The sequence below is a fragment of the Lissotriton helveticus genome, chromosome 1_2, assembly GCF_964261635.1.
Source record: "Lissotriton helveticus chromosome 1_2, aLisHel1.1, whole genome shotgun sequence".
NCBI lineage: Eukaryota > Metazoa > Chordata > Amphibia > Caudata > Salamandridae > Lissotriton > Lissotriton helveticus.
The window spans coordinates 436886331-436912092 of NC_136058.1; the positions used below are offsets into that span (position 1 = coordinate 436886331).

Below are 25762 nucleotides of genomic sequence, written 5' to 3' on the forward strand. Positions count from 1 at the left end.
GTCACCCCCTTTGGGATTAAAGTTATCACTTATGCAGACGACACCCAACTTGTCGTCTCGCTCTCCCAAGAGAAAGTCTGCACAGAAAACTTGTATGGCTGCCTTTCGGAAATTCATTCCTGGATGAGCAGCTTGCGCCTTAAATTGAATGGCGCAAAAACAGAGCTTATGCTTCTAGGCCATCAGGTAACATCTCTTCCGGATTCAATTAAGCCCTCATGTTTGGGGGCTCCCCCATTCCTAAGAACGAACTTAAAAGCTTGGGAGTATGGCTTGAGCAAGACCTTTCTTTTAGGACACAAGCTAAAAAGACAGCTGGTATCTGCGTGGGCCTGCTCCGGTCAGCCCGTAAGATCCTCCCTTTATTACCAGCTCATTCTAGGAAGTTGCTTATTCAAGTGCTAATTCTGTCTAGATTAGACTATAGCAATGCCCTGTTTTTGGCCGCCCCAGAATCGACCATTAACACCCTCCAACGCGTTCAGAACTCGGCGGCTAGGCTGCTTACTGGCACATCTCGTAGAGTATCGGCCAAACCTGCACTCAAAGCCCTCCACTGGCTGCCAATATGGGAAAGGATTAAATTCAAGTCCCTGTGCATTGCCCATAAAACTCTTCAGACCAAGGGGTCCCCTATTCTAGGGAGCTTGGTCCGTCCGTATAAGGCTATCAGTGCCTTGCGTTCGGACCATGGAAATTTGACTATAGTTCAAAGAGTCAAGAAGGTTCGGACTGGAGGGCGTCGATTCTCGGTCAATACGGCGACCCTGTGGAATGCCCTCCCGGTTAGACTGCGAACCGAACCAAGTTACTTGAAATTCCAAAAGCTCCTTAAAATGTTTCTTTTTCCTCAGGATGTGTACGACCTAGGACCTTTCTCAGTCGTCCTCTGTTCTATAGCGCTGGGACGCTCTTGGGCAGCCATGCGCTTTATAAATCAAATTTAATTTAATTTCATTTCATTTCAACGCAGTTTCTGGCTTATCTTCTCAAACAGCGAGTCCGGGGTATTCGGACTATGATTCCGATCTTTCAGCCTCTATCCTGGGTTTCAGTCAGAATGACCCTCATGGCCTCCTGCATCCTGCTGGTAGATTATGCCAGGTGGCATATGCGGGCTCTGCAGTCGGATCCGAAGTTCCAGTGGGCAAAGCATCAGGGGAATCTTTCCGATTGTTTCCAAATCTCGGATGGCTCTGCACGCCAATTGCAGTGGTGGCTAACGAGCCACATTTGGGTCAACGGCAGATCCCCCTCCCTTCCCAACCAGAGTTCACAATGGTGACAGATGCATCACTTCTGGGGTGGGGTGGCTGTATGGGAGAGGTGGAGATCAGAGGCCTCTGGTCTCCAGCGGAGTCCGGGCTCCACGTCAACCTCTGGAGCTTCGGGCGATTTGTCTTGCACTGAAACGGGAGCCCGTTAATCTTTGTTTGCTTGCCTGCTTGCCTTCCACAAACCTGTGCCTAACAGGGGAGAGGAACTACGTCTCCCGGCACCACCAAGCATTGAGCGCGCTGCCCACGTTCTGCCCGGGAGGCGCTTTCTGACAGGGCCCCAGCTGCAGCTGAATGAGGCTGGGCTGGGCCAGGCCCTTTGATCCTCGCTATCGGACCAAGCTACACTTAGTGCTCCTGCTCACGTCTCGAACACCATTGATAGTAGGCCAAAGAGAAGAGGTGGAAGCACCTATTTGCACCCCTGCAGCTGTTTTGACTCCGAAACGGGAGCCCATTAATCTTTGTTTGCGTGCCTGCCACAAACCCATGCCTGACAGGGGAGAGGAACTACATCTCCCGGCATCACCAAGCATTGAGCGCGCTGCCCACGTTCTGCTCAAGAGGCACTTTATCATTGGCCAGGGCCCCAGCAGCAGCCGAATGAGGCTGGGCTGGGCCAGGCCCTTTGATCCTCACTATCGGACCAAGCTACACTTAGTGCTCCTGCTCACGTCTCAAACACCATTGATAGTAGGCCAAAGGGAAGAGGAGGAAGCACCTATTGCACCCCTGCAGCTGTTTTGACTCTGGGTGAAGACTTGGGTTGCCCGCCCACCAAAAGGAAAAGAACTGGCGGCAAAGGAGCACTGAGGAAATCACCGCAGCCAAAAATCACCACACCTCCTGCTGATTGTAATATGGAACTGTTGTTGGACAATCTCGCAGTAAGGTTAGAGAGCCTGACCAAAGACTTGTTAGCACCCTTATTTTTAAAATTGGAAGAGATTGAGCTGAAAATGTATCCTTTCGTCTGCCTACATAATATTTGCCCCTCTGGAAGTGACACAACAGCCAGGGGGAGGCGGGACTCCTGCCTGGGGTCTGGTGGTGTGACCAAGTTCCTCAGACGAGCAGCTCCCAAGAAGTGACAGCACTATCTTCAACTAGCAAGTCCAACACTAACTATATAAATCACACACCTGGGGAACCGACCATTGTACCCCTGATGGCCACACGGAAGGGCAGGAACATTCTAACGAGGGCACACCATCTATATATCCATTTTCAGTCCCTAATATGACCACAGCTAATAACCTTAGCATAATTGACCTCCGCCCCCCCAAATTTGCGCCTTTAGTTGCCGTCTTAACAGGGTCCCCGTGCTTACACCTGGCACTAAGGAAACCTCTTTGGATCTCATCCATAAGACCACTCATTGGTGTAATAACAATGTGAATAACGGTCCTAAGATTACCTCCAACATCATCATGGCTAGAAGAGTGGGGTGGATAGGCCATGGGACCAGGAAAAACGTTGAGGGAGATTGTATTATTGTTAACTTCAAGAATCCTAGGAAGGTTAGAGCATTGGCAGGTTGCCAGTTTAAGGACGGCATTAAGACCAGAATCAGAATAGTCGCCTTACAGTCCTTTTAAAAGGCCCCTAGCCAATCCCCAATAGCAATTCCCGTTTAAGTTGGTTAAGTCTACTCAAGAAAGTAATGTGAATCCATGGTTTTCTTTGACTAATCGTTCTCTACCCCTAGCCTGTCCCCTGGGCCACGGCAAGATGTTCTCATTGAGCACCTCTACTAAGCTATGTGTATTGGCGCCTACACCTCCACCATTGTTGGACAATCTCTCCAATTCTATCTCTACCTTTGCCAACCCTGTTGACCCCTTCGTGAAAGTATTGTCCTGGAACGTAGTCGGCCTTAGATCTAAGCGGGGTATCATTTTTTGGGAACAGTTTCTTGGTACACACCACATTATTGCAAGGAAAGCTCAACAATTGTTTTTATTTGGATGGTTTTATCACTTTTTGTAAACATGCTATCCCCTCGAACATAAGAAGAGCTGCAGGGGGTCTTCTTTTAAAGGTCTCACTTAAGCTCTCCTACAAAGCTAAACTGATTGATTGTCTATCACCCAATGTATGACCAGTGGAACTGTTATGTAAGAATCTCCCCACTCTGCTAGTGGTTAATATTGATAACTCCTTCACCAGATCTAATGAGAAGGAACATTTATCAGCCTTACAGGATATCCTAGAAAGATGTGGGGAAGTCTATCATGACACACTAATCGTAGGGGATTCTAACATCCATTGGTGTTGTCTCAACTGTACCCCCATATTGGAGATCAAGCGCAACCGGGCCAAAGGCATTCTTGTGGCTCCAGATGGGGCACGAAGAGTCTGGTATCCAAAGCTCTTGAACATGGCCATCGATCCTCTGATCCGACTGCCTCTTTGGGAGGATCTTCTCTTGCAGCAGCAGAACGTGTCCTCCACCTGAACGTGTCCACCCGCCACCTCCTTGTGTCGAGATTGAGCGGCCGCAATTGACAGCTTTCGACCTGCTGCCTGAAGTCTATAACGTTATCTTGGGAGACAGATTCCCTCCACCACAACGATGTACGCCTGTAGATGGAACAAATTTGTGGTGTACAGCAAAAGCTGTGGATCCCCTTTCTCTCCCTCTTTCAGAGGTTCTCCTCTTCATTCTTTCTTTGGCCCAGCAGGGCTGTGATCTGGGCACTCTTAAAGGCTATCTTTCAGCCAATTTCGTCTTTCTTCGCCTTCCTGTTCAGCCTTCTCTTTTCAAGTTCCTACTGTAAAGCACTTCCTTAAGGGCATTACTCACCTGTTTCCCCCTATTCCTTTTGTAATGCCCCAGTGAGACTTGAACCTTGTTTAGACTTACCTTGTGTGCGCTCTTTTCAAGCTGCTACATAATTTTTCCTCTCAGACTTTTGATCCTCATAACTGCCTATCACCTTTGCTATCACCTTTGCTCGCAGGGTGAGTGAGCTTCAGGCTCTTTCTTCTAAACCTCCTTTCCTGGCTGTTCACCCAGACAAGGTTGTCCTTCACAATAAGCCTTCCCATCTTCCCAAAGTGGTTATCTCTTTCCACAAAGGAGAGACCATCACTTTTTCCACCTTCTTCCCGCATCCTTCTAAAGAGAAGGAGAGGCTCCACCGTCTCGATCCAAAACATGCGCTTTCCTTTTATCTGGATCGCTCAAGACTATTCCGGGTGGAGGATCAGCTCTATGTTGGCTATGTGGGTGCCAAGAAAGGTCGGGCCATACAAAAGCGGATCATGTCTCGATTTGCTTGGTGAAAAAGGAACCTCTGATAGGGATGCGCGGCCATTCCACCAGCGCAATGGCAGCCACTATAGCTTTGGGAATTGGAGTTCCCCTTCATGACATCTGCCAGGCAGCCACGTGGGCTTCATTGCACACATTAACTAAATACTACTGTCTGGGTAGCCAAGTCCGGAGAGACGGCTTCTTTGGCCGTTCAGTTCTCCAGAACTTCCTGGTGTGAACTCAGTTCTCAGACCCATCTCCGGGGATGGTATTGCTGGGGTATCTATACTAAGGTAAGGCATCCATTACTAATAATCACGTAAGATATCTTAAAATACAATTCAAAGTGACATTTCAAGTATATTACAACTGTCGAACATGCTAGTGTAGACATCAGCTGCAGAGCCTAATGAGAGCAAAGTGCAAGGTGCAGTATATAAAGAAACAACAGCCTTTCATCAACAGGAGACGGACACGAGAGCCTAATTAATGCCCGCACCTAGGGCACGCGCCTAGTTTATATTTTGCCTTTGATGATAATGCTGGGGCAGACAACTGCTCCAGTGACATTTTTATGTCGGTTTGTGTATGGTTAGTTAAAAGCGTTACAACTATTTAAAACATACCAGGGGTTTGAAATCTCAAGTCAAATAGAAGTGCACTCACCGATAAGGACATCGCAAAATGGAAAACAGGCGTTTTGTTATAACACAGTGCACTTGGAAAAATCTGCATTGACAGTGACCGTGCTGGCGCAAAGGGTAATAGCAGCACGAAGTACATTCAAAAGTGCCGTCTGGCAATATTGTCTAAAGTCACTGTCACATATTGAGAAGCACTTCTTGTTTCAAGGGTTTGACAATGGTAAAATCTCAAGTCAGTTTGAAATACACTCACGGGTAAGTGCATCGGAATAAACCAAGCTAACGTTCAGTTGTAACAAAGTGCCAATGCAGGCACCCAAATTGAGAGTGATAAAGTGCTAGTGCAGTAGATAATAGCTGCAAGCCATGTCCTTTAAGCAGAGAATCATCGACAGTCAATCCCTAAGGATGTGAAGCCAGTGAAGAGATTTTCTGGCCGGTGTAATGTCGTCATGTGCCGGTAGCTTTTGTGTAGCTACTGTGTTTTAATCACTTTGTAATATTATTGGTAAGGAGGGGGAAGCTCCGTAGTTGAGTCTGTTCACAAAATCAGGACGTGATAGGATGATACGTGGTGGCCGGGAGCTGCTCTGGAAATCCTAGCTCAGGGTAGATTGGTCTTATGGTTCAAATATGATAAAACGTGCTTCTCATCATTTGGTTTACTCTCAGAGCCTTGGAAATCCATGAGCACTCCAATGTTCCTTACTTCTTTTGATCTTTTAGGAGGGTATGAGCAATGTAGAGGATGGTAGTTCTCCCAGTTTCCGCATGTGAGGTTCTCTGTTTTGGATGAGTTGAGTTTAACTTCACTAGTCACATCCATTGGTCGATGCCTTGAACATAGTCATCTAGACTTGAGCTATTCAGACTGCTCACACTCTCCAGTTTCAGAGGGATTGGTGTGTCATCTGCCCGACTGCAGCACCTCAGGGGCCGTATTACATAAAGTGCCCCCGGGGGAGAGGGGGGGATAGGCGCTTGCACCCGCTCTGCGTGCCCTCTGGGCGCTTTGGTATTACAGAGGGGGCCGCAGACGCTTGTGTGCCCCCTTCTGTAATACCAATAGCACTGGCGCACATAAAGTGCCAGTGCTGTATACAGGGGGCATTCCCTCATTTGCATGCAAATGAGTGAATCCCTTTGCCTCTGCGCCCATGCCAGATTACAAGCGCGGGAGCAGAGGCAAAGATGACCTCATGAGGCTCAGTGAGAGTGCGCCTTCTAAAAGGTGTCACACTGTCAGTGCGCCCCCACCTGATGGAAACCCTCTGGAGGGGGATAGCGAGTCCCATGGACCCCCAGGCAGTCACTCACTGTACCCGCCTGCAAGGTGATCTCAAATCCCCTTCAAACGTGCAGCCTGGTTGCCGGCCGCACTGTGAAAACACCGAGCGGCTGTAAATCAACCGCTCCGTTTTTCACAAGAATGCGCTGCCCCCAGGCAGCACCAGTTGGCAGCTGCACTGGGGGCAGCGCATTCATGGTAATGGGGCACATTTTCACTGTTTGCGCCCGGCGCATCTATTAAAAGGTGGCCTGCCGCAAATAATGAAAAAGCGCATTTACCATAATAATTTTTTTTTTGACAGATTTTTATATAGCGCGAACTAGACCCGAACCGAATTGGGTATCAGAGCGCTTTACATAGCACCAGTTATGTTACATTAGGACACACATTCATTTTTGTTAGGCACGGGGAGATTAAGTGATTTGCCCAGAATCACAGGAAGTTTGGCGTCGTTACCGAGACTCGAACCCAGTACCTCCAGGTCCGAGGTCGAGCGCCCTAGCCGTTAGGCCAACTGCTCTCCCCCAATAATACGGCCCCTGGTTGTAATGTTTGAAGTCTGTTCGAGTAAATCAGTAACTTCCTAGCAAATTCAAACATACACATTCCGTGAATTAAAACTCGCCTGCATCCCTATGTAAAGACCCAACAGTTTGTATGATATTTTGAGCGCACTAAATGCCTCTGGAAGCTTGTGTTATTTCTTTACAAGGTATGTGTAGTTTTAGTTTCTGCATACAAAACCCTCAACTTTAGGAGTAATCTTTTGTAAAACTTGTGTTTGAGCGTCCTTAAGCTTCTTATCTTTACTTTGATGCACAGTCCTTACAGCCAAACCAGACATTCAACTGAGTCGTGGTTCTCTTCTCACGTCTCAAAAGGCTACCATTTTGCATTGAATAAGCTCATAAATATTGTGTATTTTTGCTCATTTACAATCAGTAACAAACTCTTATTTTCATTCTGCAGGTCACTGAAGCATGGATAAAAAAGGAAAATTGTAATTTAATAACACGCAGAGCAAATCACCACACTGAAGTGGTTTATGTTGAAGAGGTGACCATGTCTCAGAGCCCCAATAAGTAGACAGTTCCAAGAAGCCGAGGAGGAAACAAGTAGCGAACCCTACTGAATGTGAAATTGATATCGCTAATTCGTTATATTCACTATACATTGCTGAGTAACTAAATACAATTATCACAAACATTTTAAAAAATGGGTTATTAGTGTTATACAGCTTTCGGAAATATAAAGGAGTAAATTAGTATCCAGACAGTGCACCTGAAAATAACGTCTTTTGTAAATTATTTACATAAGGAAAGCCTTGGAGAAAATCCAACCCATACCTGTGCACAGAACATGAGAATTTTTGTCAGAAAGACCTATCACCTCAACAGTAGTGAACACACTGTAGTCGCAAGACTCATGTGCTGAAGTGGTAAAGTACACACCTGGTACAAAAGAAAGTCATTGTAAAACGTCCTTTCCAGTTTTTAGCAAAAACACTGGAGTTTACCAACGTTTGTTTCAGTTATGCTGAATGTTGACAAGTGACACCACCAGTGCTCAGGTGTTAGCCACAGCTCTGGAGACCACACATTGAGTGTTGAAGAGAAACAATATTCTGCTTTCTGATAAATGTGTAATATACTATTCCTGCCTTTGCACATGTGTAGCCTACAATACTTCAAGACAATAACTTTGTCAGTCTTTTATAACCTGATGAATAAATGTTAGTAAAGCTTCAGTCACAAAGTGAACCTAACTCTGCCGGACAGACTTCATATAGACATAACATGGAAACCATAACTCCATGAGAGACATTTGGAAAGGTTCAGTGGAATAGCTTAGATTGCTTGAAGAGGTCACAACACTACAAGTTCAGACAGAATTTTTAATATGCTTAATGCTAGTGTTAAGAATAACACGTGAAGCCCCTTTGAGAGGTTAGTGCTGAAAATTATTTAAACACGTCCGGACTTTGGAATCAGGAAAAGTCGTAATCTGCTGTGTACACAAGAAAAAACACACCTGGAGACAATAACTCAAGAAAGAAATCTTTTTTGTACCCAAAATATGAGTACAGCATTAGTTATCAATTCCATCTCACTAAGATAATGTACACTGACGAAAAACCTTACAACTACTCTAAATGTCAGAAACTCTTTCGTCAGAAATCTGATCTCACTAACGAGAATAAAGACTTGCTCAAACTCTTTAAGTAATCTGAATGTCAAAAAAGCTTTATTTGTAAAAATATTTCTTAACATGCAACAACACAAATAGGGGGGACACTTTTCAGTGCTCAGATTACCAGAAAAGTTTTCATCATGAATTCTCTCACTCAGCATGATATAACACATAAGGGGGAAAAACCTTACCAGTGTTCTGAATGCAAGAAATATTTCAGGTATAAATGCAGTCTCACTGAACACGAGAGAACTCACACTGAGGAAAAACCTTATAAGTGCTCTGAATGCCAGAAAAGCTTCAGTCAGAAAGCCAGTCTAATAATCCACGAGAGAACTCACACTGGGGAAAAACCTTATCTGTGCTCTGAATGCCCAAAAAGATTCATTAAGAAAATATATCTCACACACCATGAGAAAACCCACACCGGGAGGAAACCCTATTGGTGCTCTGAATGCCACAAAAGCTTCAGTTGGAAACACAGTCTCATTAACCATGAGAGAATCCACACTGGAGAAAAACCTTTTAAGTGCTCTGAATGCCAGAAAAGCTTCAGTCAGAAAGGCACTCTCACTCGACATCAGAGACAACACAGTGTGCAGAAACCTTATCAGTGCCCTGAATGCCAGAAAAGCTTCAGACTTAAAGACAATCTCACTCGACATGAGAGAACTCACACTGGGGAAAAACCATACCAGTGCTCTGAATGCCAGAGGAGCTTTAGTGTTAAAGAGAGCCTTACTCGACATGAGAGAACTCACACTGACGAAAAACCTTATAAGTGCTCTGAATGCCAGAAAACCTTCCGTCAGAAAGGTCATCTAACTCAACATGAGAGAAAACATACTGAACAGAAACCTTATCAGTGCTCTGAATGCCAGAAAAGATTCAGGCATAGAGGTAGCCTTGCTCGACATGAGAAAATTCACACTGGGGAAAAACCATACCAATGTTCTGAATGCCACCTGAGTTTTAGTGTTAAAGGTAACCTTGTTCAACATGAAAGAACTCACACTGGGGAAAAACCTTATAAGTGTACTGAATGCCAGAAACGCTTCAGTCATAGAGTCAGTCTCACTTACCATAAAAGAAAACACTGGGGAAAAACCGTATAAGTGCTCTGAATGCCAGAAAAGCTTCAGTCAGAAAGGCAGTCTCACTCGACATGAGAGACAACACAGTGTGCAGAAACCTTATCAGTGCCCTGAATGCCAGAAAAGCTTCAGACTTAAAGACAATCTCACTCGACATGAGAGACAACACACTGTGAAAAAAACCATACCACTGCTCTGAATGCCAGATGAGCTTTAGTGTTAAAGGTAGCCTTGCTCGACATGAGAGAACTCACACTCGGGAAAAATCTTATAAGTGCTCTGAATGCCAGAAACGTTTCAGTCAGAAATGCAAACTCACTCTACAAGACAGTAAACACACTGGGTGAAAACATTATCACTGCTCCGAATTCCGAAAAGCTTCTGGGGTAAGTCCCTTCTCACAGTATATGAGAGAAGCCATACTGGGCATAAACCTTTCTACTGCTCTGCTTGCCACAAAAGCTTCAGTCATAGAAAGAACCTGACTCAACACAAAAGAACCCACGCGAGGGAAGCACCTTATCAGTCCCTGAACACTGGAAATGCTTCTGTGAAAAGTTATTCTTTTGTACAGCGAAAGAGCCTACACTGGCCAAAAACCTCATTGGTGCTCTGAGTGTCTAGAAAGCTTTAGTGATAAATTCCACTCACCCACGACAAACCCCACTCTAGACTCAAACTGTATGAGTGCTCTGACTGATTAATGTTCCAGTCCTGTATCCCATCTCAGAGAATACAAAATCACCCATTAAAGAAAAAACGTATTAGTCTGAATGTCAGAAGAACGCAATGAATACTACTGAATAGTAGAGCAAATTGTGAAGCGCTCATTACCAGTGCATTACAAAATACAAACAATAAATAGTCTCACTGCTCCTGTTATGTTCTCCAGCTTTGCAATTTGGATGCAAGGAAATTTAGGTAACCCCATTAGTTAATTTTCAAACACCAAAACTTACCTTGATTAAAAGTAAGCCTATAAACATACCCAGCAACGTTAAAATATCCAAAGATGAAGAAAGTTTTGCAGTACCAATAACAGAGGCCAGATATTAGCTCTACACTTGCAGAGGCATGTCACAAAACGCAAAGGATGAACAACTACCCTTCAGTACAAGGAGAAAAAGAAGAAACAACACAGTAAAAGCAATGTAAAAGAAAACTGAACCTCAAGACAAACGTCTGTTAGAAAGCAGGAAAATATAGTGGAAGATACATCTTGGAGCAATTTGGTAGCTACTCCGAGGATAAATGAAAGTCATAGCTCAGTGTAATAAAGTCTGCCCAATTTTGTTTTCTCTTGCAGGTTTATCGAGTGGACATAAGGTTTTTATTGAAGCTCATTAAGTCAGCTGAGAAAAAAAAGGGGGCATTCCCATAATAAACATTCGGAGAACGGGAACGCTTGAAGAAAGCAGACAACTAAGTGGATTTGCTTGAAGCTGTCACATCTTGTCCAAGATATTGTTGTATGAACATAAAATGGTTACTGTGCGCTTAGAGATGTTTTGTTTTTTCTAGGAACTAGCATGCTGACAGCTGAGATTTTCATCTTGGTGTTCTTGGCTAGTGGCCAACTTGTGGGCCCGCCGGTATTCCAAATTTGCTTTTTCTTCACTGACTTGCATGTTTATAACAATTGTTTGTTAAATGCTAACGGATTGATACTATTTTGAGTTCATTTGTTGAAGCACTAATTTATTGTCCTAACTAAACAGGATAAAGACCCTAAACATGCATGTAATTTCAGACCTTTTTGATGAAATGACCAATATTGACAACAATCTTAGCAAATAGGGGCCAGTCTACCAAACATGTCCATAACTGGAAATCGCAAAGTCACACGGTTTGCCAACACAAGAGTTATGTGCAACATAATAAACCCATTTTCGCAAACCATTCTGAATCAAAATGATATGTATCAATAGTTTATATCTGCCATTTTAGTCGCGGGCCATTGATCAACTGCCGAAGCCTCAATATAGGTAGTAACAGATTTAAAAAGTTGTTCCCATGGGCCCTAGTGTATTATTAAATTGGCAGCTCTAGTCACACACCAGTGGTATTATTATCTATCATGAATAGTGATCACATTCTCTGTTGAAATGGCTTTGTGAAGTAAAAAAAAAACTGCAGCAACAAATACTGGAAGGTTCACCCAGAGTTTTGCTTGGGAATACTTGTAAAGGTTTGTTTTAAAATATATCTCAGGGACATTGTACTGCCCATTTGCGGTAGTGTGCAACCCTTGCTAATCATTTTAAATATGACTTACATACGAACCACCAAGAATCGGCTCAGACTCCACAGCCCGAGCCACAGTTTTAGCAACGCTGCAATAGACCCCTTTGTCGTGTATAAGTCTAGACCAGTTCCTCTCCATTATTATTATTATTATTATTATTATTAATACATTTATAAAGCGCCTGGTTACACTAACTAGTGTGTCCCCGCGCTATGTCTAGCCCCTATTGACTTGTTCCGCCAAGATCTTTAACGGCATATCAAGTGTCCTTTGGGAACAGAAAGGTTTTTAACTCTTTGCGGAAGGCCTGCTCTGATGTTTCCAGGCGTAGTTTCTGTGGTAGTTGATTCTATTGCTGGGCAGCCAGGACTCTGAATGAGTGTCCACCCATTCTCACTCTGTTAAACTTGGGTACGGCTACACGTCCAGTTCCGCACAATCTTAACTGACGGGTAGGATGATAGGGGCTGAACAGATTACGGAGATAGGTGGGACCTTTCCCCTGTAGGATGCGATGTCCTACACAAAGGGCTTTGAATTTCACTCGTTCCCTAATAGGTAACCAGTGCAGGGATTTGATTGCTCTCTTAGAAGAGGCCCTCCTGGGCAGCAGGAGAACCAGCCGGGCCGCCGCATTCTGTACCCGTTGTAGCCTATGAATGCATTTTACACTGGCCCCCAAGTACAAGACGTTTCCATAGTCCAATCTGGACGAAACAAGGGCGTGCACCATGGTTTTTCTGGTAGGGAGGGGGAGTATATCCAACGTCTTCCTCAAAACTCTCAGGATGCCAAAGCAAGTCCCTGCCAATTGTTTTGTCTGTTGCTCGAAAGATATTTTATTGCCGAGCCAAACCCACAGATTTCTCACTGGGTTACTGGGGGAAGGTAGGGGACCCAGCTCAGAGGGCCACCATGCCGAGGTCCATACTGATGGCGTTTTTCCAACAATCAGAACCTCCGTCTTATTGCCGTTGAGCTTGAGGCAATTACTTGCCATCCATGCAGCAAGCTGCTGCATACACAAGGTGAAATTCGTGGCAGCCAGCTCCTTTGATTGTGTCAAGGTTACGACCAGTTGGGTGTCATCTGCATAGGTCACGGCCCTTACTCCAAAAGAGTCCGTTATATTTGCCACAGGGGCCACATACAGATTAAAAAGAGTCGGGCTCAAACTAGACCCTTGCGGCACTCCCTGTTTTAAACTGATGCTTTTAGAGCGAAATGACCCCTGTGCTACTTGAAAGCTTCTATCAGACAGGAAGGATTTCATCCAATCCCATGCCTTACCTACCACTCCTCCCGTCTTCAGACACTGTAGCAGGGTGTGGTGGGCTACAGTGTCGAAGGCGGCACTGAGATCGAGCAAGATCAGTGCCGCCGTTTGACCCTCGTCAGCATATTTCCTGAAAATATCAGTTGATACCAGAAGTGCTGACTCTATGAGTATTTTGTCACTGGATGCAGAACATTTTAACTATGCATTTTTGTAAAGCAATGTGTTTCAGCTTGACAGCTTTTCCAACTATTTTTCATCTTCTTTACTACACCTACAGCAAGACGGATGGATGATCCGCTGATGCAAAATTTCTTAAGCAGTACTAATTCGTATTGACTATTGGCCCATTTTACATCTTTACTAGCCGCTGTACTTTTACATTGTTGCAACCATAAACCTTATGTTAAATGTGTCACGATGATGGGTGTTATTGAATGAGACACTGATGATTTTTTATTGCTCGTTATTGATCGTATCACTATAATTCCAAACGTCTTGGCACTCATTGTTTTGTATGCCGAGTTTCAGTTTGTGTCTTTACACAATAAAAACTAAATTGTTTTATCCAAATATGTATTTTACTATAAACATGTTAAAGGGTATTGATTTAATACAGCATCCGTCTCAACAGAAATATTTAACCATTAACTTCACAATATAATTAAATACACAATGAATCCCAGTGGTATTGCCAAATGTACAAAAGTTTGATAGGAGATCTTCCCTGTTTCAACACTGGTGGAGTACAGTTCAACAGGTAAATTGTTACTGTATCACAACCACTAAGCTTATTATCAATGTTACATTTGGAATTTCCATCCTCCTTTTATGAAAACAACGTTGAACTTTTATATCTAAATGCATTTGGAGCACTAAATGTCTGGATTGTTCATAAAAAATTAAAGATCTTATTTAGAGTTTAGCTAGCCGGTCAAATTTGGTTTCCACTATATAACAAGTGCCATAGACTATAATGGACTTGTAATATGAATGAAAGAATGAATGAATGAAAAGAATCTTATAAACGCGTGACTAAGCCCGAAGGCATCAAGGCGCCTAACAGAAAATCAAGGAAACAATAACACAGTAACTACAAGTACGCCCTTGCAAACAGCCAGGTTTTTAAAGCTTTACGGAAGCGCAGAACAGAAGGCTGAGCTTTGATTTTGCATGGAAGAGTATTCCATAGCTTAGGGGCGATTGAAGAAAAGGCCCTACCGCCCCATCTGCTCTTACAGAAGCGAGGTACCACAAGCAAATTCTTTGAGGAAGAGCGTAAGAGTCTGCCTGAAACATAGGGGGCCAGCAATTTCTTGACCCCTCCTGTACCATTGCCAGAGAGTGCACTACGAGTCAGGCAGAGCACTTTAAAGGTGATCCTCGCCTCAATAGGAAGCCAATGTAGGGCTTTTTAAAAAAAATCTTTATTTATAAAGTTTTCTTGACAACCATCAAGTTAGAACGACTTTCAGGTAGGTTACACAGTTCCACATTGCATTCCTAAGCATATACATAAATATAATACGGTAGCCGGTGAGTCCGAACAGGTCGAGTTCGCGCAAACATCAGTTCTTAAGCTGTTCTTCATCACATGACCCACAACTTATATAATAGTAAAACATTACAGCAGTGTAAGTCATCTTTGGAGGGTATCAAACAACACACCAATAACTTAAGGATAGTCAGGAAGATTTTGCATAATGACATTCCTACAGCCCAATGAGACTGGACATTTTGCACTCTAGGCCTCACAGCCCACCTCGTATGTTTCCTCAATCGTCACACAAACCAATCATCATTTAGGATGAGGTGAACTCACGCTCAGGAATAGACGGATAAAGTATCCCATACAGGAGTCTAAGGGGTACCCTCAGTAGTAGCGGCGGAGCACCCATTGCAGCCGTTACTCTCGACTGCCAGCATCTGAGTCTGCTGATGCCGCCGCATCCTTCAATAAATAGTTCTGCAATGGACCCCAAATATCGCCTGGCCTGCTTAGTACTGGTATCAACTCAGCATACACAGTGTTTTGATCCTGGCAATAAACCATATCAGCAATCCACTCCTTGAACTTCGGGGCCCTCCCCCTGCTCCATCTGCACGCTTCACGTCTTTTGGCTAGCAGCAGCGCAACCTCTACAAACCTGCGAACAGTTTTAGGTACATCCCGTGTGTATCCCAACAGCATTATTAAATGATCTCTGTCGATCACCCCTCCAGTCATAGTCTGCAGAGCATCCTATACCCACAACCAATATTCATACACACCAGGGCACTCCCATGCCAAGTGGACAAATCCTGCCCCCTCCGCTCTGCAACGTTGACATCTATCGTTGTCCGCTAAACGAAAGCGCAACTTTCTAACAGGCGTATAGTAAAATCGTTGTAAAAATTTGAAATGAATAATCTTCAGCCTGCTACTAGACGAAATCCTAGCTGTGATGGCACAACAATATTGCCATTGATCGTCAGTGACCAATCTACCCAGGTCCTCGCTCCACTGGCTACGAGCGGAGCTCTCAGGCCCCTGGTGCTGGAGTCTGATATTATTGTACAACCTGGAAACAAGATGGCGGCCATCGGATAATAGCATGGCGTGTAGTGGCAACACCACATCAGGTTCCCTCGGGAAGTCAGGCAGGAGCGCTCTCAGCCCCTGTCTAAGCCTGACGTAATAGAAAACGTCTAGAGGAGTGGGCTCAACAGCCTGAAACATTTGTTCCCTGGTACGGAACTGCCCATTGAGGAACATGTCTCCCCACGTGGCCATCTTTAAGCGCTTACACATCAGCCGAAAGCCCGCCTCCTGTAGGAGCGGTACACGAGGGTGGTACGTGAGGGGCATAGCAGGTGAATACAGTAGCGTGGCATGAAGCATCTTCACTATGCGAGTCCAAGCGTCTATGGTGCACGTCACCGTAGTGAACGGTGTGTCTATATCCCGCACCGATCCGCATATCAAGCCAGTAAGTGGCAGTGGCCGTGCGATCCAGTCTTCTGCAGCGACTTGTGGCATAAAGGGTGTGGGGTTAATCCAGTGATAGACGTACTGCGCTTGCGCAGCCATATAATAGGTTTCGAAGTCTGGTACGTCGAAACCTCCTTTCTCATAAGGCTGTGTTAGAATGTCCCACCGCAGCCGCGGTTGTTTACCCCCCCAGAAAAGACGAAGAAGTTCCGACCTCAGCTGTTTAAAGAAAAAGGCACCTGGGTAATAAGGGATGTTCTGGAATAGGTATAAAAACTGTGGCAGTATCACCATCTTTATTAGCGATGCTCTTCCTGCCATTGATAACGGCAGTGTTTTCCACCGCGGTATGTTATCCGCCAATTTCGATACGGCCACCCCGTAATTCATCCTCAGCGTCTCCTCCCTGCTCAGGGATATCTGTATTCCCAGGTACTTAAGATCTGAATCGCACCACTCCAGAGGATAGTCCAGCTGGAATCTTTGAACCGCTTCCGTGAGCGGGAAAAATTTAGATTTTTTCCAATTAATTTGCACCCCTGATATTCGTCCAAAAACCAGGAATTCTCTTAAAATAGGATTAAGATTAGTTTGCGGGTCTTTCACGTAAATCGTAATGTCGTCCGCATATAATGATACACCGATTTGGCATTGGCAGCAGCGAAAAGCACTGTCTCTGTGCAATTGTCGGATACGACAAGCCAGGGGTTCTATTGCTATAGCGAAGAGCAATGGGGAGAGAGGGCACCCCTGTCTAGTGCCTCTGGTTATTGGGATAGGGGAAGACAACAGTCCATTAATAACTATTTTGGCCGTCGGCGCGGTATATAGCAGTTCCACCCAGCTGACAAACAACTTCGGAAATCCCATCCTGTGCAATATAGCAATTAGGTATGTCCATTCAACTGAGTCGAATGCTTTCGTGGCATCTAGAAATACGGCGGCGACTGGTATATCAGGGGCGATCGTTTGGATTAAAGAGAACAACGTTCTGAGATTATGCGAGGTAGCACGGCCCGGCACAAAACCAGCCTGATCCGGTAATACCAATTTAGACATTATCAGCGACAGGCGTGTCGCGAGGACTTTAGCAAGAATTTTAGCGTCGCAATTTATTAGAGACAGCGGACGATAGGAGTCCGTATCTGCTGAGTCTTTCCCCGGTTTCAACAATGAGGTAATAACCACTTCCCTCATCGATCCCGGCAATTCACCAGCTTCCAAAGCTGCTATATAGACTTCACGAAGGACTGGTGCCATGATATCTATGTAGCATTTGTAGAACTCCGCAGAGAGTCTGTCCAGTCCTGCCGCCTTACCATTAGCCAATGACATTATCGCGTAGCGTATCTCATCAAGCTCCAGCGGCGTGCTAAGGAACGCCCTATGCACATCGCTGATCCAGCACAACACACTGTCATCCAGGAAGCTGCTCATGTCGACCGCAGTGGTCTGTTGCGAAGTGTAAAGGTGACCATAATGCGACAGAAACTCCCTCTGAATGCTCTCAGTATCCCGATACCGTGCACCGTCCTGCGCTACAATTTCTAACACATTGGAGCTAAATCGTGGTTTCTTCGTCATTGCAGCCAGTACTTTGCCCGGTCTCTCCCCCTTGCAACACCGACGCGCCGTCCAGTACTTCCCTTTGAAATTGACCTCTTCCTCATATTCAGTCAGTTTATCTCTAAACGTCTTGTGTAGTACCGCGTCCGGTCTTGTTGTCATGTCAAGTTCTAGTGCTTTCAGTTCATGGTTCAATCTGCTCAATGTCCTTTGTATGTCTCTCAGCACTCCCCCACCTTTAGATATGCAAACCCCTCTAATCGTGAATTTGAATGCCTCCCACACCGTGTCCACACTATCCACCGACTCTTTGTTCCTAGGGAAAAAGTCCTCAATTTCGACTCCCAGCTCTGTCTTAAACACTGTGTCCAGTAGCATGGACGGAAGCATCCTCCAGGGAGGTCTCAAGCGATTATGACCCGGCACAGCAAGTGACAGCAGTACCGGGCTATGGTCAGAGTAAGTCCTTGGCAAGTGTGTCACCGCACCCATCCCGTCACATAGTCCCCTCGTCACAAAGCAATAGTCCAATCTAGCCCAAGTATTAGTGTAGGAAGTAAAGTGTGTGCCTTCCCTGCGTGTAGGGTGTGTGTGCCTCCAGCTATCTACCAGCCCAGCTTCCTCTATAATGCCTGCCAACACATCTCGCGCTTGTCTGTTATATTGTGCGCAACCATCCGATCTATCCATACCAGGAATTAGTGCAACATTAAAATCCCCGCCCCAAATAACATGAGAGGCGCCCACCCCCAATACATGCCCCCAAAGCATCGTAAAGAAGTCTGGGGTGTCAACATTAGGAGCATAACAACTGACAATCACAACGGTATCCATGCCCAACCTCCCCCACAATAGTACAAAGCGACCATTAGGGTCCAGTATCTCACCCATCAATTGAAAAGTTATGGAGTTTTTGATCAGCACAGCAGTGCCCCTCGAGTACGAGGGAATATGAAGAAAATTTCCTGACCACAGCCCACTTTCTAGCAAAAGGGGGATCCAACCTTGGTTTAAAATGTGTCTCCTGCAACAGAGCTATGTGCACATTGTGCCTATCCAGATAAGCAAGTATATTTCTCCCTTTCCTAGCATCATTAATGCCCCTCACATTCCATGACATAATCGACAGTGAATTTCTAGACTTATCAGCCATAAGCATCTGTGTCAGTTATAATGATGCACATTTCCGCCCATTCGAGCCACCCGCCAGCCACCTCATCGCAATCCCTCCATTGAACATGCAATTTCCTGTGCAACCATTGTCCGAAGTAAACAACCATTTCAGCCAATCTCCGCATCCCCCGCCTCCCCCCACCCAATTCAAACATCCCAACAGTCCCTCCCTTCTCCCAAACAGACCCTATATCAGCATCCCAAATACTCAAGCCCCCCAGTAGTGCTATTAGCATCAACATCGCGTGCACTCCCCACCCACCCCCCACCCACTGAAGCATCCCCAACTCTCCAGCAACCCTTCCCCCCACCTCCCTCATCACCGCTAGCAAACCCCCAATGAGCTGCAGTGCAAAAAACAATGTCAATGGGGCACACCCTAGTGGGGCCATCTAAAGTGCGCACTTCATCACCCCCTCCGTCCCGTACTCCGTTCCGAACCTCCCTACGGAGGTTTCCACGAGAGAAGGGGGTGGTGCCTGGCATACGTTACCACCATCAGTCCCAACGCTGACTGCATCAGCATCTCGTACCCACATCATCATTGTCAATACAGAGTCTTCAATTCGGCAGCACAGTTGAAGTCATCCAGGACAACCCATCCGAGTCGCAGTTCGGTCAGCAATCCATGCAAATAGTTATCATCGAGAGTTCAGTCCTCCTCCTCTCCCGCTTCTTCCTCTGCTCGTCGGGGACCTTGTTCTCTTCTCAGTGCTTTCAGGAAGTCCTCAACTTGTTGTGGATTCACAAAAAAATGTTGTTTCGCCTGGTGAGTGACTCTGAGCTTTGCAGGGTATAGTAGAGCATAGTCAATTTGTAGGTTTCTCAGCTTTCTTTTCACATCGAAAAACTTCCGTCGTTGGTCTTGTACCATCGGTGTGAAATCCGGGTATAGGGAGAAATTAACTCCATCACATGACAGTTGTTTCGTGGTTCTTGCAGCCCGCAAAGCAGTATCCCTGTCTCGATAGTTCAGTAGCCGTGCTATGATCGGTCTGGGCGTCGCACCAGGTTTGGGTTGAGGGCCTAATGTACGATGCGCCCTCTCGACAATGAATTGTTGCGAAAAGGCCTCTGCACCCACCGCCGTTTTTAGTATCCGCTCCACATATTCTTCCATCCGCCCAGTGTTCGTCGATTCCGGCACACCTACCACGCGTATATTATTGCGGCGGCTGCGCGCTTCCAACTCCTCATTCTTTGCAGCTATCACCCGGAGGATGTTGTCCATTCTTGACAGCCTAGTATCGTGGGATGCCACCGTATCATCACTGTCTGAGATTCTCCTCTCCGCCGCCGTGATGCGTTCCTCGTGAACGTCCATTTTTTGTGCAATAGCGTCCACTCTGGAGGAGAGCCGATCCACCTTGTCCACCACCGTCGCGAAACCCTGTTTCATCTCCTGTAGAATAAGGTGCATATCCGGCGCAGCTGCGTCGCGGCTGGTCCCCGCTGTGGTCGTGTTGTGAGGTCCCCCAGAGTCCGATTCCAATCTGGCATTTTTCTTCAATGGCTGGGCCGGATCAAAGGAAAGTTTCGGCTGCCTAGTGTCCTGTCGCCCCATGGTTGCGCCCTTTACTGATCTTATTCTGGTGACAGAGGACCCTTTACCCCCTCCGCCACCGGGTGAACCGGAGGCTTCCGTCATAAACTAGCGCAGTCCAGCAACCCTTGTATGATCCACCAGGCCAGCTCCGATTACGTCAGCTGCAGCCGCGGTCTTCAGCAAGCGCCCCTCCGTCTCCAACACTTATGCTCACCAGCACACTTTGCCCTCTAGCAGTAGTCGCTCCGCTATGTTGTAAGTAGTGTGCAGGTGCAGGACCGGCCCAATCGTACAAGGCTCCAGTTATACTTCGACTCCACCAGAGTAATATAGCAATCAATGTTTCTCAATTAGTCCCTGATTTGCGCCTTTCAGTCTAACAACTCCCCTGGCGCAAACACACCAACGGATATAGGTCTCTCCGCAGAGGGGGTGGGGGTCGGCGTCGTCGTGTGTGTACCCTCAATGTTGTAACTGACAGTGTTGGCTCCCCACGTCTATCACTCTCTGAGCTCCCTGCGAGGGCATATAGTGCTGTCCAGCGCTATCACAGTGCAATCGGTCTGCCAACCAGGTAGGCACTAAAGCACCATGTTACACGCTATCCCCATTGTTCAGCTCCAGCGGTAAGGCGTGCTTCCTCCGCTCGCATGCGACGCTGTACCTCACGAATATCACAGCCGGGTCATAGCTGCTCCACCTGGTAGATCAACCGTCGCCCCGTCTCAATGCGCATCCAAAATCGCTTTTGGCGCCAATGTGTCCACAAATATCCAGCTCCGATCAGCACACAGAGCATCAGCACATTCCTCCTTCCACCGCAGGTGATCGAGGGGGACGTTAGGAGTGTATCGGCAGAAATTGGAATCCCTAACGTACCTCCCCTCCGGCGATCACAGCTCACTCGGCGACTCCTCAGGCCTCCGTACTGCCCCTGTAGTTCTCAGGCTGTCGCTAGGTCCCGCAGTCGTGCCCGTGGTCCAGCCACATCCGCTAGGTCTGATAGTAGCGTGTCCAGCCCCGCTCCTCAGGGTCCCGCTCTGCAAACGGGCAAATACGCGCAGCCACTAGCCGGCCCGGGCCCTCCGACCTCGTGGGCACCCCGGTGTCACGTATTCTCTGTGCCCAGTCTCGCGCAGCGTAGCCTCCGAGGCAATGGCCGGTCGGGTCTTCTCGCGGTGAAATCTCCGCTATTCCAGGTCCGTGGTCCTTCAGAATTTCAGCGAGTGTTGGAACCCAGTGTCTCTACAATACCACCAATTTTCATCAGCGTTGGAGGTGGTGAAAAAAGGATAATAGCAGGATAGCGGCACAGGCTGCAGGAGCCTCACACTAGTGCGGCCATGCTGCTCGTGCGCCCTCTAGCGCCCTAGCCAATGTAGGGCTTTCCTAGCTGCTGTCGATGATGCTAATCTAGGAGCGTCCAGAACAAATTTGGCGGCCGCATTTTGCGCGATCTGAAGACGCTGTGTTAGGCTCTTATTCATACCGATGTATAGGGTGTTACAGTAGTCGAGTCGCGAAGCGACAAGTGCTACCACCACTTGCTTCCGCGCCTGGGGGGACAGGTAGTGTTTTATTTTCCTGAGTATTTTGATAATCCCCCAGCAGGTAGCGACAGTTCTGTTTACCTGCAGAGTCATGAAAAGGGCAGGTTCAATCAGAACTCCAAGATTCCGCGCTGACTCCGTGGGGGTGGGACAAGCCCCCAATGAGGGCGGCCACCATTCAGGTGATCAGATGTTATTATTAGGGCCGAACACCAGGATCTCCGTTTTTTCCCCGTTCAACTTTAATGAATTGTAAATCATCCATTGTGATAGTGGTAGGGACATCAGCCACCTCTGTGAGTATCCTGTTAACCAAACTCAAGAAAGGGCCTTATGCACAAATCCATTTAATGATGCTATAGGTCTGCCTGATTTTACTCGGTTCGATACTGAGGTGACACTCACTTAGCAAACGTCAGTGAGCCTATGGTAACTGGAGGACATGGCACAATCACTTGATACTTAAAGGCCCTGCTCACGCTTTAAACTTTAAACAAAAAAAAGGATTTGGCTAAGGATTACCAGAGCCATCACTCACTGCAAGCTTGTTTCTATGCCAGTGCCAGCCCTCTCACCCAAGAGACACAGCGAGAATCGAGAGCCTAATTCCACAGGGGGCCAAACATAGACTGTGTGAAGGCTATTGTTGTACTGCCTGGAAGGAGGATCATAAGGATTACTGGTGAAAGTGATTCACCATAATTGTGGCTCCTCTGTGGGCTAACAGAGAATGCCTGCAAGAGAACAAAACCAACTACAGCCTTCTGTCTGTCTACAAAAGTCTGAAATAGAACCCAGATAGGGTTAGAAAATTCATGCTAGGACAGAAACCGCAGCATCAACCAACTATGTTGTTTCTCTTCTCCATAACATAAAGATAAGCCCCTGAAACAGAGACAGTAAGGTTCAAAGTAACAAGATATTGTAAAACCAAGAATTGTTGCTGCTAAACAACCATGTGTATGGGTGTTGTTAAATTAAATTTAAACCTGTCCCTTAATTAACATAATATGCATAACACCATGAATGATCAACAAAGAAGTTTTACTTGGCTTCAATTAACAGGCAGCAAACACACATCAACAATGACAGCAAAAAGATTGTCATATATATATATATATATATATATATATATATATATATATATATATATATATATATATATATATATATATATATATATATATATATATATAATCCACCGCTCCAAAGGACACCGCAGAACACCGCACCCTCACGGAGAAAGAACGGACAACAGTCTCAGGTAGCAGATTAGTATCTTTTTTCTTTATTTATTTTTCTTCATGAAGTGCAGCAGTAGTGCCCTAGACCGACTATATATGGTGTATAACCTATGGTTTTTTCAGTGAATTTTCAAGGTTTTGTAAATGCTAATTCCTAACTATATATGGTCTATAACCTATGGTTTTTTCAGTGAATATATATATATATATATATATATATATATTCACTGAAAAAACCATAGGTTATAGACCATATATAGTTAGGAATTAGCATTTACAAAACCTTATTTTACTCACACAAAACCATTGAAATTCGCATATATAGTTAGTTGCACTAACTATATATCGCGCACCCACAATCCACTGCTGATCATGTCACATATTACATCATTCATGACATGGTCATGAGACATCGCTGATGACATCACTGATGACATCTCAAATGACATCACTGATGACATTGTGGTAAATAAATAAATAATACCCTATTTTTGACTAGGCATATATCATAACAGATAGCTCAATAAAATAAGAGTCAAGATTCGAGGTAGTAGGAGTTTCTGCAGGTTTATTACAGCATAAGGACAGGATCAGGACAACCTGCATAGGACAGGGGCCCAGCAGGACAACTGGGGCCCAGCAGCTGCTGGGGCTGGATCTGGGATGAGCGCGCTAACATTTAATAACAAAACACGAGCATATATACATAGCGCGAACAGTGGGTGGAGCAGAAGGCGTGACGCGTAGCAGTCGCGAAAGATAACAGTAAAAGTAGGTGTAACTGGGCGTATACATAGACATGTGATGCAAACGTAACAGAATATGTCATGAATGGGGCAGAAACATAGGAGGGGGCTACCTAAGGAGCCGGGACCTCTAACCTGGTGCGCGAAAACTGGCAATGACGTGTTACTAGGAGAAGCTGGGGGCTATGAACTCTGTGCTAGGAGCAGAGACTAAAGTCTGGAGGGTCGGAGCGACATGTACCTAAACCCTATCTAGTATCTGATGTTTAGGGAACATGTTGATATAAACTAGAAGTCATGAGGGGAAAAGCTAACTTGATTCTAAGACCGGACCATGCATTATTCTACATGTAGTGCGTGATGAAGAATATGAAATGACCATTAAATACAGTATTTCTCTAACGTGGGGCCGCATAGGCTAGACAATGACGGAAACTATTGATGCAGTTCAGTAGCTTAGGAATGCAGAGAAGGAGGACTGAACTGATAACTGGAACTATAACATACTCTTGGCAGACTCAGAGGCAGAGCCGGGCTGCACCGGGCACTGCGAGGCAGGAAGTAAGTGAAAGGTCGAGGATACAGGTGGGGCTGTATCGCTCCTCAGCGAGGCTTCAGGAGACAGGAGCTGAATCTAGGGTCCGGGCCCTGTTGAGGCCTGGAAACGGGGACTTTATAATGAAATAACGTGCACACTGAGAAACGTGGCAACGTAACTTTACATAGGCCTGATATTCGTAGTATTCACGAGGACTGGAAACTGGCATACTAGAGGTGGACACAACTGTAATTGCGTCTTGAATCGGACATGGGGAGTACATATGCATATTGGTCATGCACACATAACATATGATGGATGAGGCGTAGGGACACAGAACATGGCAAAATTTACTTTTCCACATTCCCTCCTTGTCACTACGTTTCCATCAGGAAACATCAATATTCATGATACCATCTATCATTTCATACAGTACCATTTGCTCGTCTCGAATTGTCTTGGAACGGGATTTAGAACGGGGCTTGGGACTAGGAATACAAGAGGTAGCACAAATGCCGCAAATCGCAGGGCCACATTGTATACAGAGGCAGCAGCTGAATATGATCGCTACTGCAATACCTAGAAAGGACAGGACTTTCCATCCCCATGCGGAAATTATATTCCAGAACCAACCGGACCATGTCCAGGTGCCTGGATCTTGGTGTAACAGATGGGCAATATTATGGAGTCTGGTTATAGCTGAATAAACAGACGGCGCGTTATTTGGAATGAAAATGCAACAACTAGATCCGAGAATTCTACAGGCCCCGCCCCTATCGGCCAGTATGACGTCAAGGACGAGACGATTCTGGAGCACAACAATTCTCATAAAGGATTGCTCTTCAGTTAAGTTACCTAGAGCAGAGGCAGTCTCATCTACTACTGCTTCAAGGGTTCTTGCTAACCTACGGATTAGCTTACTATTTACAACTGTACCTAAATAAGGGAACACACCTTTATCAATATCAATGAATTGTTCTGCAGCGGTTTCAGTATAATCGACAATCGGGAGATTTCTCTTGTGTCTAGTATGTACTAGGAAGGAATTCCTATGGTAGTCAGGTGGGGCTAGGAAAACTGGTGGCAGTAGGAAGGCAATGTAACAGGTTCCCTCCCAATCGAGGGGCAGACGAACATATGCGGTTTGACCAC

At 45.8% G+C, this 25762-nt stretch overlaps 1 protein-coding gene across 3 annotated transcripts in view; it reads left to right on the forward strand.

Annotated features, from left to right (window-relative positions):
* Positions 1 to 9918, forward strand: part of LOC144807663 (uncharacterized) — a 42841-nt gene extending 32923 nt beyond the window's left edge. For all 3 annotated transcript variants that reach the window (XM_078673295.1, XM_078673294.1, XM_078673296.1), the window contains one exon: positions 7441 to 9918. In XM_078673295.1, coding sequence (XP_078529421.1) covers positions 8802 to 9776 — 975 coding nt within the window. In that variant the 5' untranslated portion in view covers positions 7441 to 8801 and the 3' untranslated portion in view covers positions 9777 to 9918. The remainder of the gene's footprint in view (positions 1 to 7440) is intronic.
* The last annotated feature ends 15844 nt before the right edge of the window (positions 9919 to 25762 follow it).